General features: G+C 43.2%; 2 protein-coding genes across 4 annotated transcripts; both read left to right on the top strand.

The window, feature by feature from the left end:
• The first annotated feature begins 1,095 nt into the window (after positions 1-1,095).
• On the top strand, positions 1,096-12,378 carry plekhm1 (pleckstrin homology domain containing, family M (with RUN domain) member 1). Of its 3 annotated transcripts, none has more exons than XM_041067359.1 (12): positions 1,096-1,272; positions 2,595-2,684; positions 3,678-3,919; positions 4,052-4,717; positions 5,185-5,683; positions 6,475-6,622; positions 8,006-8,992; positions 9,182-9,327; positions 9,479-9,672; positions 9,890-9,953; positions 10,040-10,197; positions 10,868-12,378. In XM_041067359.1, the coding sequence occupies exons 2-12, from the start codon at positions 2,631-2,633 to the stop codon at positions 10,974-10,976; spliced, it is 3,267 nt and encodes a 1,088-aa protein (XP_040923293.1). In that variant the 5' UTR covers positions 1,096-1,272; positions 2,595-2,630; the 3' UTR covers positions 10,977-12,378. The 3 variants fall into 3 exon arrangements, with proteins under 3 accessions (XP_040923293.1, XP_040923294.1, XP_040923295.1); XM_041067360.1 differs by having other exon boundaries at positions 1,096-1,250; XM_041067361.1 differs by lacking the exons at positions 9,182-9,327; positions 9,479-9,672; positions 10,868-12,378 and having other exon boundaries at positions 10,040-10,180.
• Positions 12,379-13,391: 1,013 nt separating this feature from the next.
• LOC121200964 (kelch domain-containing protein 1-like) lies at positions 13,392-20,214 on the top strand. The gene is made up of 13 exons (XM_041066480.1): positions 13,392-13,630; positions 14,576-14,646; positions 15,017-15,134; positions 15,888-16,000; positions 16,362-16,452; positions 16,536-16,634; positions 16,849-16,923; positions 17,344-17,402; positions 17,561-17,673; positions 18,067-18,139; positions 18,498-18,582; positions 19,286-19,365; positions 19,842-20,214. The coding sequence occupies exons 1-13, from the start codon at positions 13,529-13,531 to the stop codon at positions 19,975-19,977; spliced, it is 1,215 nt and encodes a 404-aa protein (XP_040922414.1). The 5' UTR covers positions 13,392-13,528; the 3' UTR covers positions 19,978-20,214.
• The last annotated feature ends 21 nt before the right edge of the window (positions 20,215-20,235 follow it).

Here is a 20,235-nt window from a genome sequence, read left to right on the forward strand (position 1 = left end):
TATTACAAGTAAAAGTCTGAAGGACAGTGCACAGTAAATGTGCTTAGTGACATTCCACTTCTAATACTCACTGTCAAACATAACGATGAATCTAAATCACAGCTGTAATCCATAAATGTGCTGTGGCGCCCCCTATTGAACAGATGCAGTATTGGTGTTTACTGTAAATAAATGTAATTCCAGTCTGTAGTTTACTAAAAATCCGTGTTGGAAAGTGCATTATACACATTAATGTGTCCATGATAGTTATCAGTAGATATAATATGTGATAGGATATCACTGACAGGGGCTTTGAATATGTTGAGTACACTGAGTTTATTATTAAGTTTATTTACCTGGCTGTACTTTTGACTGGATTTTGACTGCAGGAGTTTACCGAAGTATAAGTGGTAGGTCAACCAATTAAACTTTTATGTAGATGTTTTGAAATATCTGCAAAGAAATTACTTAAAGTTTTTTTCTACTTCGTTCCATCTTTATTTTCTGAAACAAACACAAGCAAACAGATTGTTGGTTTTAATCAGTCGCCTCGCTTTTCTAGAATAATTTATAGGTATGGGAGTAACGGAGTGCAGATCCTGCACGGCTGTGCAGAAGCTGTGGAGTGTATGATCGAGTATCTTTGTTTTGTTTGTTTGTTTGTTTTTTTAGCTGTGGTGTTGGACAGGAACTGTTTTAGGCAGGACAGGGAACATAAAGTCCTCGCATGTCAGCAGGAGAAGCATCAACATCAACACGCCTCAAAACTGTGCTGCCTTTAGGTGTTACTCGTAAACTGCCACTTCTCCTGAGTAACCTCAGGCGGTGCCACGCAAATTATGCTGTTTTACATATATATATATATATGTTCTTCTTGTTCCACCTGACATATGTGTGGCCTTTCTAAATTACATAGAATTACTGAGCACTCAGTAAAAGTGGTACTTCTATACCTGCGTTGACAGATACGAATAGGTACAGGTCTGTTTGTGCTTTAAGAAAAAATGTTTAATGTCCGTAAATTGTCGTTGACACTTTTACCTTATTTCTGCTTGAGCCTGAAGGCATCACGGAGCTAATCAAATTCCCATGATGCATTTGTGTTCAGCTGGATAGTGGCACAGTCTCTCCTCAGCACAGATCTTGGTTAACGCTCATTTTTTCCCCCGGACGTTTGAAGAGAAGCGATGGAGAGCGACTGCACGGATCGACCTGCTTACCGAGTTTACTGAGACTTACAGGGGATACTCATCTGTCTTTGGACCCTAATGGCAAGTTAGCCGACCTGTTTCGGTAAGATGGCTAGCTGTGTAACACAACGGTATCCGGTTAACGATCGCCTATAACACCACACTCCGGCTGATTGACAGGCTTCTGGTTTAACTGCTACATACGTCGTAGTTTATACAGCTCGCTTTTGTTTTCCTGTATCTGATTTTACGGTGTTTTCGATCTTCCCTTTCGCGCTTGAGTACCCTCACACGCCCAGGTCAGAGGCTAACGTTGAGAGTGGCAACTTGCTGTCCAGTTAGCGCAAGACTGTTGTAAAGATGAGAAATCAGTGTAGTTTAGCCTGAGGTGTTTTAAACATGAAACCGTCACAACATACAAACGAACTGGTTGTAACGCTACTTTACGGCTTGTACTTGGCCTTTCTTTCCAGCCGACTGTATGTTATGTAAAGCTATTTTTCGTCAGTACCCTGGCACTGAAGGCGCCAGGGACTGTGAGGCAGTACAGTTAAGACAACTTTTAGTCGCCTCTGATTTTCTCTGTGATCGTTCAGTTTAAATGCCGGTGTTGCCGAATACACAGCAGAGCTGTTGTCATTAACCTGGATTAAAACTGATTTTGTCCTACGACGTCCTGAGTATAAAATAAGTAATTTATCGCTGCAGCTCCACCGCCTCGGAATGACCGCTCATTAACATGTAATGCTTATGGGCCGCGATTAAATCAGGTTTTCAGTGTCGCTTAGTTTTCTGACAACAAAATCAGAAAAAAAGGTGTAAATGAGAACAACTATATTTTGAATTCGGCTGCATTAAAACACAGTATAGGTGACCACAGAGAGCAGGAGGAGACTGAACGGAGGTGTAGCCGGCTGTGAGCCGGCTGTGTGTGCAGCCAAGGCGGAGGCTGTGTGGCAAAAACTTTCTGTTATCTCTAACATTTCAAACGTGGATATAGGGCAAAGAAAAATAGATTGAGCTGTGCATATTGTTCCGTCGTCTCACTGTGGATATACCTCTACAAAATTGACCTGAGTGGCGTTTTAAAATTGACACGGCCCAGTAGTAGATAAAGACTTATCTGGCTGTGATTGTATCAGGGAGTATGGATCCCATGTTGTCTGGATCCCTATTTGCTCTCACAGGACTACTCTGATTGGGGAAGTTAGTTCTACAGCATTTGTATCTACTTCCCTGCAGACACACACGTTATAATCAGCCTCTCACATGACTCACTTCCAAGTGGTTTCACACCGAAACCGTGAAATTGCAGTTATGCCACAGAATACGGTCTCCTGATGGAGAATATTATTGTAACTCGATGGCAAATACGCTGCTACCACGAAGTGTGTTGAACATATAGTTTGTGTTTTTGTGTTTCAGTCTGCCATGTGGGAGTAAACCTTCCCAGGAGGTGCCATGCTAGCCACACAGATGCCAGATACGCCACCGGAGGCTAAAGATGTCAAACAGGTAAAACTACAAGCTGTTCCCTGTTGGCAAAGATCTCGTTACCTCCTAAACTTCTCCTTTTCCTGGTTGTTTTCTGTTACCGCGGCACCAGTGGTGAGGGTGAACCTCACTGGCCAAAGACAGCCTGTGACATTTAAGTAGTATATGTGGTAATTATACTGTTGTAACTACACTCAGCAGTGTTCAGCATTACACCACTTTCAGCACGGAGCTCGGTGGCCCAGTCACTTGCCTGTGTATCTTTTTGCTGTGTTTTTAGAGCAGACTTATCAGGCAGTGTAATGCTTTTAAAGACACAAGACCATATACAGGGTGAAAGGTCAAACAACAGCATTTCTTCATATCAGTGAGGACGAATGAGTGCAAGCCTTGCTTAGTTAATAGCAGAAAATACAGTTTGTGTTTTAATACGATGCATGACTTTGCAGACAGTGTACAATGTCCTGCTGAATCAATGTGTGTGAGTCAGGAGAGCAGGCAAGGATTTGTCCCTCTAGAAATGTTTGTAGCTGTGAAGCTCAAGTCTTGCCAAGTCAAGCACAGTAAAAGAAGGGTGCTTCAGTGTCTGGTGTCGAGAACACGGAGGTCATCGCCTGTCAAAGTGTTCAGTGTTGCTGAAATCTGTGTTCTTATTCTGCAAGCTATTGCACAACATAGGCTTGCTTGTTTTATGTTTATGTTCTCTGCTTTTCCATGTCAGATGACAGCAGGTGTCATGTGACAGTAGGTGATCCACAGGCCGTGTTTCATAACCGGCCACGTGGCCACGGCCCTCACCCTGTTTATTCTTCATCACACTGTTAGAGTGGAATGCAGAAAATGTGCTGGCTTTATTTTATACTGTACTTAAAAATGTGCCTCCTGTGTGTGTTAGTGAACAGACATTGTTGTCAGGTTGCCAACCTACTTCTCGTCAGAGCAGTTATTTTGCACGAAAAAACGAGGAAGCTGATAATATTTCCCTCTCCCACGCGTTGTCACATTGTCACATAGATTAAAGAGAAGTTGTCGCAGTCGCTCAAGGCCCTGCAGAAGCGATACGTAACGTCAGACGCTGTGGTAACAAGTGAAGATGGTGACGCTAACCTGCTCTGCTCTGCCCTGGAGGCCATCTTCATCCACGGTATCAAGAGCAAGTACATCCGCTCAGAGGCTGGGGGTCGGCCTAGGAAGGGGGACCGGGGACCCCTCCCTCAGCCGTTCTTCTGGAGCCTCCTCAAAACCGTCACCCACCGGTAAGACAAGACAATCGCACATATGTAGAAATGTCGATCATATCCCTGTAAAATGACTTTTTGTTTGCACCGGGATCATTTCCAGGTTAATTTAAGTTTTAAGTGTCTTCATACTCTCTGTTAAATCCACAGTGATGTCATCACAGAGCTAGAGAAGATCAGCTTTGTGGGCACGGACGTGGGTCGCTGCCGAGCATGGCTGCGGCTGGCCCTTAACCACGGCCTACTGGAGTGCTACCTTGCATCGCTGTTTCGGGAGGACTCCGAGCTGCGGGCCCACTATCAGCCCAGTGCTTTGCTCCTGAACTCTGAGGAGCGGGACGTTCTGCTCAGCTACCTCCAGGGTCTGGCCACGCTTACATTCAGCCTGTCTTACAAGTCAGCTGTTCTCAACGAATGGACTACCACGCCCCTGGCTCTCGCAGGACTCTGCCCCTTCTCCCAGGCAGAAACGCTCGACCTGCCCCTTAATGGCGTGGACCATCCCACCTCCAAGCCCAAGGAACTATGGGATACAGTGTCTCAGTCGTCAGGTTTATCAGACACTGACATACAGAGAGGGTGCCCAGGTTTTTTGAATGAAAGAGAGTCAGGTGCTTTACAAGGGGCCAGAACAACTCTCAACTCATCTAATTTAAGCCTGGACACCACAGGCTCCTCTCAGCTCTCCTCCAGCTTGAGCTCTGATAGCCTCCTACAGGGGCAGGATCCCCGCAGCCCGACGGGAGAGCAGTGGTCCTCGTCCGACCTGGACATGCCCATTAATATCAACATCAGCACCAAGAGGCCTCAGAAAGAGTAAGTAATCTGTTAGCATACACCAGTAGATAAGGCTGGTGGTATTCAGTATTTTTCTTACTGTCCCATGAAAAAAACAAAACCAGTAATGAAGTATTGTCTGTGTATCCAAAGCCTGCTATATCTTACCTCTATGTGCCGTAGACCTCCTGTTGTTAAAAATGCACCGGTGACCCACTTTGTTGCACTGTATGATACGTTCCTTCATTATCATGAACACACACTGTAGTTTATTTTGAGTTAATCCCATATAGGCCGTCCTGTTGCTGTAAATACTTTCTAAATGTGTATTAATCTGCGACTGAAAATAGTCTCCAACAAATGCTGTAAGTACGTGTTTGTTGTGTGTAGACTTGTGCTCTTTTTTTAAACATAATCTGTACCTTTGTGGTTATAGACACATTTGGCCAACTGTGGACCTGTCACTGTTGTATAGTGTGTGTGATGACTTGTCTTCATCTTTGCAGTTTGCTGAGTGAGTTTCGGGAGAGCGGGCAGTGCAGTCAGGACTCCATGCAAGAAGACTCCTTTGTCTCAAGCACGGGTCTGGATCAGTTCTCAGAGACGGCCATTTTCAGTGGCTCTGACAGCGAGACCCAGGGTCCTGCTACACCATCCCAAGACTTCACAGAGCAGGCGCTGATCTCTGTACCCTCCGATTCAGAGCCACCATCAACCTCCCCTGAGCTGCCACCGTCTGATGAGAGCCATGTTAACCACACTACATCTGAAGTGCGTGATGATGAAGCCTCTTCTGAGCTACTCCTGAACTTTGGCATGCACTCCACAGTCAGCGAGCCTGTGGAGGAAGTAAATACAGCGGATGTTAAGGAGAGTAATGAGCCTGTCCAGGGAGAGAAAGCAGCAGAGTGCTCAGAGAAGAGCTCCTCAGAGGCTTCAGTACATCCCGAGCCACGTCGCTCCACCAGCATCCTGAGCAGGAAACTGTCCTCAGATTCTCTCTCAGTAAGTATGTTAGCAGACAAATAGCTTTTAGTTGGCAGTGACTCACACAGATATGGAGAGACAGAGATCTTACCATGGCTCCATCTGTGCGATCACAGTATATGATTGAGTTTAAGAATTTAAGAGAACTTGAACTATACCAACAGCAAAATAAGCACAACTAATTTACAGAGCAAAAACCATTCACAATGAATCACTGAGGATTTTACGGACAGTGGAAATGCAGGATTGCCCTCACTGTTGAGTTGCGTTTTGGGTTTTCCCACTGAGGAACTGACAAAGAGGACGTCTGACTCTTTTTGGAAGCCAGTGTATCACGCTGGAAAATCAACACAAGATATTAAATAATCCACGGAAAAAAATGTTGGTTTTAGCTGATATTTTTTTTCCCCACTCCTCAAACCACTGAAGGAGATGATGAGAAGTCACCGTCGTCCTGCTGTGTTGTCCGGTAATTTTAGAATATAGAACAGTTCCTGTGGCAGAAAGTTCCAGGAAGAGCTCCAGGATATGTCACAATATTTCCCAAAATATAACACTTACCGTGGTTGCCGCGTGATGGCCACTCAGTTAACATTTGTGCTCGTGTTGGCATGACCCTCAACAGTGAAACACAACATTTACAGCACTCTGCTAACCCCAAAAACATGATAACAGGAACCACTCCTTCACAAACTACTCACTGTACTCACTGCATAGACTCAGCTCTGTTATGTTTGCTATGATCTGATAATTAAATCTGATGGAACAGCAACAAACAGCTAGATGAGACACTTTCATTTACATTGCAGCATTCCCGTTCCTGGATCTCTGAGGACGATATCTACAAGCCCCATATGGAGGAGGTGTCAGACCATGACGAGGCGCCTCCTCGTGCTCCCACGCCTGAGCCCAAGGTCTCCCAGTCACCTCCCAGCGTCGTCCATCGCAGACAAATAGGTATTCTACAGTATGTCCATGTTTTCGGTGTCAAAACTGAAACAGTTGCCTGGAGTAACGGAGAACGTCCATACGCAGCATATGGACGTTAATCTGTCTCACCTAGAGCTGAAATGAGTGGTAGATTAAAGGACTGAGAGAAATCAACAACTGTTTTGATTTAAAGACATTTTACTTTGGAGGTTGTGAGCTGCATTTTTTATTATATTTTGACTTTCAATAGACTAGACGGTTAAGAAATAATTAGCAGATGAATCAGATTAAATTTAGTTTCTGTTTCTTTGCATTACATTAAGTGGAACTCATAACAACAACACATTGTGGGCATTCTTAAGTTTGAATGAATTTCTTCCTTCATAAAATATTTGCGACGCTGATTGTACTCAAAGGTTTGGTTTCTTGGCACGTTACTGCCACCTGTAGATCAGTGGAACAGTTTGAAACTAATGGCAGGGAAAATGAAAACATTGCTCCATTGTGCTGCTGGCGTTCAAAAAGCCCACAGGCTACCTTTTAATGTAAACACACCATGTCAACAAAGGTAGGAACAACAACAATGTTCAGGTGTGAATCAGCTGCACAGAGCAGAAAATTCCTGCAGGACTGGAAACTGGGGAATGTGACTTTCAAGCATGTTGCAGTTCCGGCTTCTCCCCAAATAGTGCTGTCACAGCAGGTGTTTTCCATCAGCTGTTAAATTGGGAAACACCTGTTATTACATCATTGGGGTGTGGCCAGATTGCACTGGGATGCAGTAAAGTTGCATTTCTTGCAAGGCGTCACCTGAATGACTCACTCAGCTCATTGTGAGGTGGAGGTGAAGCGAAAGGAAGTTTGCTGCTGCAGAATTCTCTGGTGAAAATCCACCAGGGTGGGCACTGAGAAGGGAGATAGTGAGAGATGGGATGGGAAACACCTTGCATCATTGCAATGAAGTGCTTGGACTATGGAGAACCTGTTGTCACGCTGCTTCTGCCTTGGCTTCCTCTCAGTTCCCTAAAAGTTGCTTTGCTGTCAAAGAGAGAAACAAAACTGAATCATTTTTCAGTCGCAAAAATGCCAGAGAAGCTTATTTAAAATAAACCTGCTCATGACTTCTGAATTCTGTGCTCAAAGATGATATAATCAGTTTGGTGTGTTTACTTCTCAGAATTATGATAAGTTTATCTTTTCACGGCTGCTTCCTGTAAATCTTGGTCACATCGATTGTCATGTGTGTCTTGTGACTCCAAGTTGTAAAAGCAGCTTTGACAGAGTGAAATGAGTCTGAAGCTACTGACTAACCTCCTCAAAACGGTAACAGACCAGAGATGATGTGAAATAACTCATGCTGACTCTTTTCTCTCACTTTCCATTACCTGTGTCCACCTGTCTGTCCATCAGGGCTGTCCAACCCGTTTCGTGGCTTGCTGAAGCTCGGTCATCTAGAGAGACGCGGTGCAATGGGAATGTGGCGCGACTACTACTGCGAGCTGTCACCCTTTGAGTTCCGCCTGTATTTCAATGCAGAGGAGCGGACGTGTTGCGACAACTGCTCCCTGGTGCGATGCGAGGACGCTCGCATCACCTCACCTGAGGGCCGCTTCGAGTTGACCTTTCCTGGGAAGCGACTGTGCCTTCGAGCAGCCAATCATGACGAAGCTGAGGACTGGGTCGACCGAATCGTCGAGGCCGTCAACAAATGCCGGCCAGCGTCTCGTGTCGATGAGCAGTGGGAGGTGCTGCAGCCGTCCCCTGAGAATGGTGTTGATGAACGCACGTTTCCATCCCCGTCCTCTGCCCCCTCCAGCCCCGAGAAAGGCTCATCATCCTCTGACACAGGGACGTGTGGAGGCCTGGAGGCAACTCCTCCTCTGCAGGAGTTCGACTGGACTCGGACCGCTGATTTGGAAACGGACGCCATCAAAGAAGCTGTTTTGTACTTCTCCACAGATCCTGAGGCTCGGACATGGTTGCCTCTGATCTTCTCCCTCTCCTTGGAGGCCTTGAAAGGATTCCGGATGCAAGGGGGGAGAAAGATTCTGGGGCTAGCCCATCCCATTGAGGAAATCCGGGATGTGGTGCCTGACGTCTCCCTGGGAGGACCGGCCTTTTTCAAACTCTTGACCATGAGGGAGACGCTTAGACTGAGGGCAGAGAACGCAGAGGAGGCTCGCTCTTGGAGGGTTTTGATCCGTGGAGCTCTGGACTCTTACCTGGAGAATGGGGAGGATGAGAGCTCTGAGGAGCCAGCTACAGTACACCTGGGGGTGACTGGAAATCTACACAGACTGGTGCAGCACAGACTAAAAGAAAATGGAGCACTTCTAGTTCACCTTTGTACCGTGCCCTCGGAGAAGGGTCTGGACTCTCAGAACTTCAAATGTGCAGGTAATATTGAGTTTTTAAGCTTGTTTATTTAAAAAAAGTTTACACTTTTAGTTCACACTCATTGTTCTTTGTTTTCAGCCACAGCAGGCTGTAAAAATCCACAGTACATTACCTGCTCAGCACAAACAGGCAGACAGGCAGAGTTAGTCAGCCAGAGACTGAGATTTGTTGACTGTGTATCGTACACAGGGTGTCCTCAGCAGATTGGCCCGTCCTTGGGCAGAGCCAGGTTATGTGAGTTCTCAGGCCAGTACTACTGTGAATCCTGTCACCATGGTGACACCACCATCATCCCTTCACGCATGGTGCACAACTGGGACCTCACACCACGAGAGGTGGGCGCCACACACACATCACTTTTTAAGCACATGCATATGTACAGATATTGATGCTGGATTGATTTTTTATTTTTTAATTCAGTAACCACACATAACTTGAAGCCACCCAGTGAATGTGACCTGAACATGTGCGCGTGTCTCGCTCCAGGTGTCTAAGAGGGCCCTGCGGCTGCTGGCTCAGGTAGAATACGAGCCTCTGCTGAACCTGGAGCAGTTGAACCCTGAGCTAGTGAGGCATGCCGAGTCCATGGCTCAGGCCCACAACCTGCGGCAGAGGCTGCGCCTGCTGGGCGACTACCTACTCACCTGCCGCAGCGGGGCCTACAAGAAACTCCAAGCTAGGTGTGTGTGTGTGTGTGTGTGCGTGCCATTTTCTACAGGGTATCTGCAGGTCTTGAAGTCTCAAAAAGTGGGGAGATGTTACACACCTGTAACTGGGGGCTGTTGAAACAGTTTTGTGGGGTTTGTAGAGACATGTGCATCTTAAAGAGTTCAGTTTAATTGAACCCTGTATTATATCAAATGCTTTTTTTTTTTCTTAATCTATGTCAATTTCCAGAATGGGGCAGCGAACGTACCTGTTGGAGTCGAGCCATCTGTACAGTGTCGCAGACCTACAACAGGTATGCTGCTGCTGCAGTTATGCTGTTATTTCACCAGTCATCTGCCCCCTTTGAGACGTCCGAATATATGTCTCTGTTTTTCCTAGATAGCAGAGGGCCAGTATGCAGCCTACCTGATGACTCTGTCGCAGTTTGCCTCCAGCCACGTGTTTCACTGTGACCTGTGCACTCAGCGTGGCTTCATTTGCCAGATATGCCACGCTGATGACACCATCTTCCCCTTCCAGTTTGACAGCACCACCAGGTACGTTATCCTGGGCCACCTTATTCCTGCTTTACCTCCCCCGTTCCACACCTCATTCATTTTTTTTTTCCATTTGTAGTATTTATTTGTTTCCAGTCAAGAGTCAACAGTTTATGAAAGAGGAGACTGTTTGAGGGGAAAAAATGACTTGAGGCCACACAACCAGAATTTTTTCTTACACAGAAGCTCCCTCTGTTTAATCTTCTGTGATTGACCGAGTGGAAAAACTGCTTCTTTATTCCATTTCTTTGCCTTTGTCCTTTTTTCCAGATCACAATTTGGTCACCGCTGTTTATACTAATTATAGATTTACTATTTGCTATTTATAAATGACATAAAAAGCCCCAGAGACAAATGTGTGTGTGGAAACATTTTCAGCTCTTTATTAGTTAAGTTTGTTTTTTTGTATACTGAGACCAAGCTACGGTTTAACCTTACAGTAAACATGGGCATTAAACCAACAAATGATTGATAGTCACAGAGGGAAGCCATGTTTTTTCAGCTATGGAAAAAAAAATTCATTCCACATTAAAATCAAATCACAACACAGAAAACAAAGTGAAGAGATGTTTTCAATCTGACCAATTTTGCATTACCTGAATATATTAGAACAAAAATATAGAAATGTTCTGGATTGTATTTATAATTAAATTTTTCGTCCCTGACCCAGGTGTAAAGATTGTAAAGCTGTGTTTCACCTGGCTTGTAAGGCTCCCGAGCGATCGTGTCCTCGTTGTCAGCGAATGAAGAAATACCTGGAGAGGGATCTTCAGGACTGAGAGCAGTCAATTTGACGACCATGTGTAGCTCACCACATAGACCACCTTTTTCAGGAAGCTAGAAGGCTGCATGCTGGGAGAAAAACAGCAGAAAAGTAAAAAAAAAAAAATCTAGCTTTTACATTAAGTAACCTCAAGTGCAATTATGAGTGAGATTAACCTGCCCTAACTAACCTTAAAGCTGAAGAGGGGGGTGTAAGGGGCACAGTGTCACAGTAGCTAGACTCGCTTGCTGCTGTGGCACAGTGTTGTGATGCTGACGTAATGCAGCCAAATGTTACTGACTTTAATACCTCTCTGGATTCTGACTCAGCCACGGCATCAAAAGGAGGACAGGACAACCATGAAGGTTGCTGCCAAGAACTGTATCCAGTACATTGTGTTTTTACTTTGTCTTACTGTGGGGAATACATTCTTAACCATTATGTTTACCAGGAATGCTCTGTTCTGTTTGGCTTGGATGCACAAAGAAAGTCTCATATTTAAACACAATACAGCAGCGTGGTTTGGTACTGTACGTGCAAAATGATGAAAACAGCACATGAAATGTTCCAATTTAAAAAAAAATCTGATTGTGCCTTCTTTTTAATTTTAAGCTTTATACTGTTTTCCTCTTGGTTTGTCTCTATGACAGGACCAAATAGCATCCCATAGGCTGTTTTTTTTTAAATTGCCATACCCATCGGTTGAAATTACACAGCTGCATTAGATACTCTGATTCTGTGTAAATCTGTCACCATGAAGACTTTGTGGAATGTTTCTCTTCGTATGTTAACTCAAGATTATTTAAATTTACACACAGGCATTGATATGTATGATTTAAGAAACAGCTGTGTTCCTAAAGGGGAGATTCAAAAGAACTATGCTGCTTGTGTGCTGAGCCACACTGAGGTAATTCATGAAGTTGGTGATGTAAATAAATTATAAACGTGCGGCAGAAAACATTTTGGAAACATGTTGTTGCAAATTAGGATTTTTGGGGAAAGAAATTATTGGATTTCTCATTGATTCTGAAGTGAAAACATATTTTGCATATTTGCACTTATCTCTGACTGTTAAATGGATATTTCAACCACAGTTTAGTTGTTATATTCTCGAGCACATGAATTTACCCCTAAACTAACAAACAAACCTGCTTTGCTGACATTTTGCTCAGTTTTATTTTCATCTCTTGAACATTTGACTCTTATGTAGGGCTGAACTCACAAAATTACCTTATAACAAGATTAAAATTCACAGAGAACAAAAACGTTCTTTTCAGATCTTGATTTTGATATATGCAGAACATATCGCTTGCAAGTTGCAACTACAACAACTGCAGCTGTCCCTGGTTTATTTTAATTGTGATCTCATGTAGTATGTATGATGTATAAATGAGTATAAAATAAATGTCAGTGTGTTACATTCTGTTCTTTTGTTTAAGGCACTTTAAGATGAAAGATTTGCAGCTGATTATAGACATGTTCCTCTACTGGTAAGACCACAGGAACCAGTTATACAGTGATACTACTGTACATAGATAAAAGGCCAAGTCATGTCACAGATTATCTGCAGCTTAAAGGTTAGTTAGGTCAAGATTAGAGTGATGTTACCTGACGGCAGAGCTTAGTGGTAGGTCAAACATCATGTAACATGTCTCACTCTTCCCTGATCCTGCTCATCACTGCAGGCCCAGTGTCAGCGACTGTTACCTTTCAAACTTTTAAAAGTTTCAGTTGTTTGGATTGGGCCTGCTACTGAGGCATGATTTAACATTTATAGTGTGCTTTAATTGATAAAGATGCAAAACAACCACAGAGACACACAAAATGGCCACGAAGACACACAAACAACCACAAATGCAACACAACCAAAAACAGAAGCAAAATGATAACCCAGGTTGTCTTGCTCCTGCCCGGGGGGTTGACATGGACATGTTGCATGTCTGGGCCCAGGGACCTGCTGTTTGATAATCTGTCCATGCTTTTCTCACATTGTGGATGTTTGACTTCAAAAGCACAGGTGCAGCTTATCACCTGATGACCGCTCCCTTGCACTGAGCCAGCATGCTTCACACCAAGGCCCTGGAGCAGCCTCTCAATTATACTGTAATCAGTTACACCTGTGTTTGATGAGTCAGAAAGTCTCTGTCTCTTTAACGTGGCTGTTAATTTTGAGCATATTGGTCTTAAAAGCAGTTAAAGAAAGAAAGAAAGAAAGAATGAGCTTTACTATAAAGCAAATCAACCAATAAACACATGATGTCCATCACGTCCTACCCACACAGTGCATAATACTTTGAGTTAAATACTCTCCAAAGGTGATCAATGAGTTGAGGTGGTTTCACCCAGTGCGCCGTGGTTCGCTGGTGTAACAAAGAGGATCACGGTAATGGGAGGAGTAAATAAGGACAACAAGCCTGAAAAACACGTTTCACAGAGCGCACGGATCGCAGATCAGGTCTCTGCGCTCTGAGCCGCCACAGCAACATTCCTGGGAGCGTTCCCCACGCCGGTGACCATTTTAATTGTTTTTATCCGGGCGGTGAGTCAGAGTCAGAGTCCGGGTCTGGGATGGATGCTGCGGGGAGAGACGCGCCGGTGAGCCCGCTGGAGAGGAGCAGCCACACGGCGTTCATTGACAACAACGTTCTGTACGTGTGGGGAGGTTACCAGGTGAGAAACGTCGGCGTTTATTTTTTTTTACCTGTGCAGGTAAATGTGCGAGGAGCCGCGTCACGAGACAAACAAGCACTTTAAAGTCTCCGTCGCTTTTTCAGTGGGAAATTCGCATGTCCTCCAGCTAGTGCTCATTAAATGCTCCTATTTTTGTGTTACAAGATGTTTAAATGAAGCAATTACAGCTCCATCTTTTTGAATAAACTTGTTTCAGTTTCCAGTTTATTCGGTTTATTAAGTACACCTGGGTGAAACCAATGCAGTGTTTAAAAACCCTCACAACGCTTTTGTGAAAGGTTTGTTTGTTTATTTATTTATTTCTCTCTCTTTTTTTTAGCACAGCTCTACCGTGTGGTTTGTGTGAAGGCGTTGTTTGTGTTGAAGTGTTTTCCATACTTGTACTGAGTAAGAGATGTGTTTTTTGTCGACCTTGTGTGGTGGACAAATGGCTACAGCCTTCAAACCAACCGTGAAGTTATAAAATGATACCCTTAAACTGAAGGGACACATCTTCCATGAAAGTACAACTTTTTACTGGGCTGTTGTCTTGGACTGCATTAGTTCTGTTAGCTGTATCTAATATCTGCATGTGGAGAACAGTGTTAACCTGGAAACCATGAAGAAACATTCTCAAAAACAGTGCTGAGGGATCCTTCTATGAAGCCTTCACTACAGGAACATGTTTCAACAAGAAAACATGTCTCAGACTATGATCTCGTTGCTTCCTGATTGTTGCTATGGGCACAATATCCGGCTACAGCATCATAAATTTGCAAAAAACACAGAACAGTGTGAACGCTACAGCCGGATTTTGATGTCCGTGGTCAGTTCCTAACCTGAAATCATGCCACTCTGCAGCGTTGTTGCTCAGCAGATAAGGATAAGGGTACAAGTACACTGTGTTTTCATTCATGACTTCCTCCCCTCTTTGTTTCCTCACAGGTGGTTGCTGGAGAGGATGTCATGTTGCCCAGTGATGAGATATGGCTCTGCGATTTAGACAGTGGGACGTGGTAAGATAGAAATAAGGCCGTTTATCAGCTGAGATGAACACTGTGTCGCCTTGACATGTAAACTTTTGCATGTGGGCCTGGAGCGTGTTTTTATGTGATAAAACTAGTTAAGTTTTAAATGGTACAAACAAGATACAGTGACTACACAGAGTTGAGTAAGAACAAAGACACTCAAAGGAAGAATCTGTTCAGAAGAATAAAAAAAAAAAAAAAAAGTCTTGTGTTATGGTCAGGTGCTAACAGCTTGTGTTCCTGCTGAAACCAAAGCCGCTCCTCACTATGGTTCAGTTTACTTTTACGTGTGTGTTTAACATTTACATGTGTAGAGCTTACTCTCTCTCTCACACCACCCTTTACTTTTGTGTGACAGGGAGCGGAGGGCGATCACAGGCGACATCCCCCCGGACTTATCAGGCTTCTGCGGCTCTCATGTTAACAGCACGCTCTACATCTTTGCAGGATGTGACCCCGCTGGATACACCAACCAGGTGAGTCACTGTGGACGAGAGAAGCCAGACTTCTGTTGTTCGTTAAGGCTTCTGGCTCCAGCTTAGCCTCAAGTATCACTGAACTGAGTTTTGCTGAGAGTGAAATATCTGCTGTCTTGTTAAACAAACTCACTGCTGTTCAGAAGATACCATCGGGTTGAAAGAATCTTCTGATTAAGAAAACATATTCATCCTACTTCACAAGCTGAAGTCCCAAGTGCCAGATCAAACCAAAGTTAGTAGGGGATGGTGGATAGAGAATATATGCTCTTTTTTAAACTAATACTAATATACTGTCATCCTGTGGGGACATGATGAAGTGAGCTTGACTTACTGAAAACAATTGTAATCCTCATGAAATATGACATGAATGTGGCGTTTGAATGAGTGCCTGGTATGAAGGCAGTGTTTTCAGATGAAGCTCATACCAGACTCTGTGGACACTGGAGATGATCCAGTTTGATTGTGTGCAAGCGTTTTCCAGACATAGACAGGAAGCTGATAGAGACTGGCTTTAAAACATGAAAAGGTACATATAAATCTTATTTTTATTTTCAGCGCAGTCTGTCCGGTTAACACACTAAGTTAGAGGGAGTTTGTGATCCAGCATTCAAAATAAAACGCAGAGATGGGGTCAAACCTATGCACCGTTTTCTGCCCGAGCTTTCTACAATTTACAAATTTATATTTATATTTACAAATTTACAAATATAAATGATTAACCATTGCCTGATTTAAATACCCTGTTTGTAGATGTACAGCGTTGACCTCACAGAGCCGTGCTGCTCATGGAGGAAAGTGACTGACACCAAGGGAACGACACCGTCACCACGACACAAACATTCCTGCTGGGTACACAGAGACAGGTCAGTTCAGTCTGTGGGAAGCTCGCAATCCACACCACGGCACACAAACTACCTGTGAAGAATAGCTGGTCCACAGGTGAAAATGATCTCCAGCTGAACCTTCCAGCAGCTGTTCACGCCGTCAGCGTGGGAAGCTTTTCTCAAAAGTAGCTTTAACAAGTCAAAACAAGTGTTTTGGAATTTAAGAAAATAGCTGAGGAGTATTTACGGCGGCTAGAATAACAGAAAAACGGGGAAAACAATCCTCCCTCTACGGTTTGTTTTCTTCATACTTTATGGCTTCGGTTTTTCTCTAGTTTCACACGTGAATTAATGAGAGGAAATCTGTTCTTTATCCTGCTGTTTCTTTGTCTGGGTGCAGATTAATCTACTTTGGTGGATATGGATGTAAGACCATAGGGGAAGTACAAAACACGTCATCATCCAGCTTCGTCGTGGAAGAGATGTCCTGGGTAATTAATAATAATATTAATATTAATAATGAGACAGAAGTACTTTACAAAAAGCAAAGCATTAAGGATTTTTTTTTCTTTAGACGACAATTGGAGACACGTTGTTTAGGTGCTGGGGCTGGAACAATGAGGTCATTGTTTTTGACACACATACTGCTACGTGGAGCGTGCCGGAGACTCAGGTGAGTAAAACAACATGACGAGGGTTTCGTGTTAATTCATCTACTTTTTCTGTATTATTTTATGTTGATCGTTTACTTTCAGACAATAAAGCTACAACAAGGGAATTAAAAATGACAAAATGATGATCTTAGACTCTTTATGTGATGGCAGTGTGGTTTTTATGACATGCTTAGTGTGTGCATGAATGTGGTTTGGTTTTGTTTTTGTGTGCAGGGTCCAGCTCCCACTCCCAGAGGCTGCCATGCCAGTGCCCTTCTCGGGAACAAAGGTTACGTCTCTGGTGGTGGGGTGAGTTGAGGAGCTTATCTACACTGTAACAATAAGCACTATATTGCCAAAAGTATGTGGACAAGTAGGTTGTTGGGGTCTGGGGCTCTTGGTCATGGTTTTATCTAGTTCTTTCAGTCCCAATTTAGGGGAATTTTAATGATACCACTCACAATGGTATATTTGTTTTTAAACAATAATGTGCTTCCAACTTTGTGGTAACAGTTTGGAGGAGGCCCTTTCCTGTTTCAACATCCCTTTCCTGTTGTGACGTGACAATGTCCCAGAAGTCAAAGTCAGATCCTTAAAACGTTTTGTGTGGAAGCATGTGACTGACCTGCACACTGTCCTGACCTCAACCCCATCCAGCACCTTTTGATATGAACTGGGAAACTGGGAAACCAACTTTACCTAAAATGGAGTATATGTGATTGTTTACAGGAGACGGCAGAGTTGGACATGTTCTGTTTAGACCTGGTGACCTGGACCTGGACTCGATTGTAAAAATTCCTTCACTCTCACATGCACATATTAGCTGTGACCTTTATCACTTGTTTCATTTCGACAGCTTTTAAAAAAAAAAAAAAAATTTAACCCTCCAGTGATTTACTAACTACTGTTCCACTCCACTTTCTGTGTGTATATAACTCTCCACCAGTGACATCTCCCCATCCTGTTCACCCCCGGGGCGCTCTATGCACACGATGACGCCCGTATCAGATCACACGCTCTTTGTATACGGAGGACTCAGCACGGGGGGAAACACTCTCAGTAAGTCTCGGCTACACCACAAGTATCGCCCTCTTTTGTTTCTACATTTACGTCTTCATGCTCCAAGTGTCACGTTGCACGAGTGAAACTTGTAGTCATTTTGTGTCTCTTTGTGGTGGTTTTGCATCTTGTTGTTGTCATTTCATTGACTTTCCCACATGAAATATTACGTTTCCCTTCAGACAGGGGCTCTGGCCTAAGGGCCTGGGAGTTTGCCTGATAGGCCTGTTCAGTAATCCATCCATGCTCTGTCTGATTTTAAATACTGAAATTATCAGGAAAAACATTTTATCTGCAGCTTAAACTTTTAAAACAAAAGTTTTAAAATCTTTATCATCTAGTGAATGTCCCTGTTGTTTAACCTCTATTTTATGACTAACTTATTTCTTCTAGATGACGCCTGGCAGTTCAACACAGTTAAAAGAGAGTGGACCAAGATGACACACCCTCATGAGGACAAGCCCCGGTAGTTAATTCATCATTTGATGGATGTTTAAATGTTTTATGTTTCTAGTCCAAAAGCAGAAAAGATAAAATGAAGCAAAGTTGAAGTGAAGCTTTACTGATCATGTAATATTTCAGCAGTTTCATCTTTTTTTAATTTCTAGAAATTCTTTGATTGCAGGTTCATATTGTGCACCTAACAAGAAAAATGCTGCATAAAGCTACTGCACTTAAATTAGAGTTTTTCCCGTTGAAGTTTCTTTATAAACATAAAGTATGCATCTGTCTGAGCTAAACCTGAGAAAGGTGTACACAGCTCGTTGTATTTTGAAAATCGGTGTGTGATTTCCTCCTCATTAAGCCACGTTTGTCTTCATCAGGGTCTGTCACACAGCGTGCCTGGGAAGTGACAGTGATGTTGTTGTGTTCGGGGGGAGCAGTAACCTCTGCATCCTCATGGACTCGGTATGTGATGAGAAAGCTTCTCATCTGCTCTCTCTCTTTTTGTGTTTTACGTCTGTTACCACTTACATGAGCAGTTAAATACTTTTGTAAAGGATTTAGCAATTTAATTTCTAACTGTACTCTTAGTACTTAAAAAGCTGTTATTCGAAAGGTTTATTTTTAGTTCCACAGTGAGGTTTCTGTGTGGAACATTGTGCAGCATAATCTTTTTCCCTTAGGATTTTGCAGGCATCAGCAGAAGGTTGCAGCATTATGCCTTTTGTGCCTTTAAAGCCTGTTGCTTCCGTAATATTGGCGAATAATTTCCTAAGTGAACTAATTATAGACTGTTTCAGTAAAACTGTTACATGAAGAAATCTTAAGTGGTTTAGGGACTCAGAGTGCACTTGCGTGGTAATGTAATGATTTCACACGTGAAGCCCACAACTTGTATTTTATGTCTGTAAGGTCAGAATAAGACTGAAGGTATTTCACAAAACACAAACATATAAACCTCATGGTGACATTAGAGGAAAGGTCAGGGGGATCACCAAACTCTATAAGATTCATCCTCTGGTGATCATGTATGTCTGTACAAACTTGGACCAATGAACTAACTGCAACTACCATTTGTAAAGCCATGCTGCTCAAAAATGTAATTTTCACCCACATTTTGCATCTGTCATCCTCCTCATGTGATTTTTGTCAATCCTCGTGTTATCAGGTGGCTATTCTGAGGGCTCCATCACAACATCACTGCAGAGACGTGATCATCTTTCAGACCCAGCCGTACTCCCTCTTCAGGTATGATGAACCTTCCATGTTTATTTCTGAACCACGTGTGCCACAAAAAATGAATCCATATTTTGTTCATGCGTTCAGTGTATGTTCAGTGGGACAGTGTGGCTTTTGTCCTTACTGGTGGGTTACTGGTCGGTCACATGTGTTCCTTGTTACTGCACATTGTGTACATTAGGTAACACGTGGGAACTTGTTTGCATGTCCTTTCCATTCACACATGATTAAACAGTTTTAACAAAGTCCACAGGGATCTGTCAAACACTTGGAGCTATTTATACTGTGACTCTGAGCTGCTCTGCTCCCTGTTGGACCAATGTGCCTGTTCTCATAACAGAGGACAAGGTGTTATGCTAATGAGCTTTACCATATTATTGTGTATGGGTAGGCAATAGGTTGTGGCATGGTTATATGAAGTGGCCAGATTAAAGTTACTCAGTTGTGACAGCCAGAACACTTTCTGATCATTTTTCCCTGTGTAGATTGTGTGAGGACTTCATGGGGAAAAGCCCGGAGCTGTTTGAGAAGCAGCTGAACTGGCTGCCACCGAAACTGAGAAGCAAAATTGATAAGAGAGTGGCCTTTTTCACGAACATGAAGCCTGTCCTCACAGCCTGACTGTTTTTAGAGCCATGAGATTCTGAGCCAGTCATTATTATAAAACTTTTTTTTTTTTTTTGTTGAAAATGTGTTCACAATGATTTAAAAAAATGGTGCTCAAAAGTTTCATTGTTTTAACTTGAGGAAATATAATTTGTAAATAAAGTCTTGTCTTATTTTAAACAACAAAGATTTATTAGGTCTATATAAATTTTACTCTATGTACTGATTTGATGATGTGCAATCTGTTTTCGAATAAAGGTATTGATATGTTAT

This window comes from Toxotes jaculatrix, chromosome 21 (genome assembly GCF_017976425.1).
Source record: "Toxotes jaculatrix isolate fToxJac2 chromosome 21, fToxJac2.pri, whole genome shotgun sequence".
NCBI lineage: Eukaryota > Metazoa > Chordata > Actinopteri > Toxotidae > Toxotes > Toxotes jaculatrix.

Bases quoted from the DNA above. Each gene is read 5' to 3' on its own strand.
- plekhm1 (XM_041067359.1), top strand. From the start codon at position 2,631: ATGCTAGCCACACAGATGCCAGATACGCCACCGGAGGCTAAAGATGTC. The intron at 5,684-6,474 runs GTAAGTATGTTA...TTTACATTGCAG, and splicing joins TGTCCTCAGATTCTCTCTCA to CATTCCCGTTCCTGGATCTC. The intron at 8,993-9,181 runs GTAATATTGAGT...TATCGTACACAG, and splicing joins TCAGAACTTCAAATGTGCAG to GGTGTCCTCAGCAGATTGGC.
- LOC121200964 (XM_041066480.1), top strand. From the start codon at position 13,529: ATGGATGCTGCGGGGAGAGACGCGCCGGTGAGCCCGCTGGAGAGGAGC. The intron at 14,647-15,016 runs GTAAGATAGAAA...TTTGTGTGACAG, and splicing joins GATTTAGACAGTGGGACGTG to GGAGCGGAGGGCGATCACAG. The intron at 16,453-16,535 runs GTAATTAATAAT...TTTTTTCTTTAG, and splicing joins TCGTGGAAGAGATGTCCTGG to ACGACAATTGGAGACACGTT.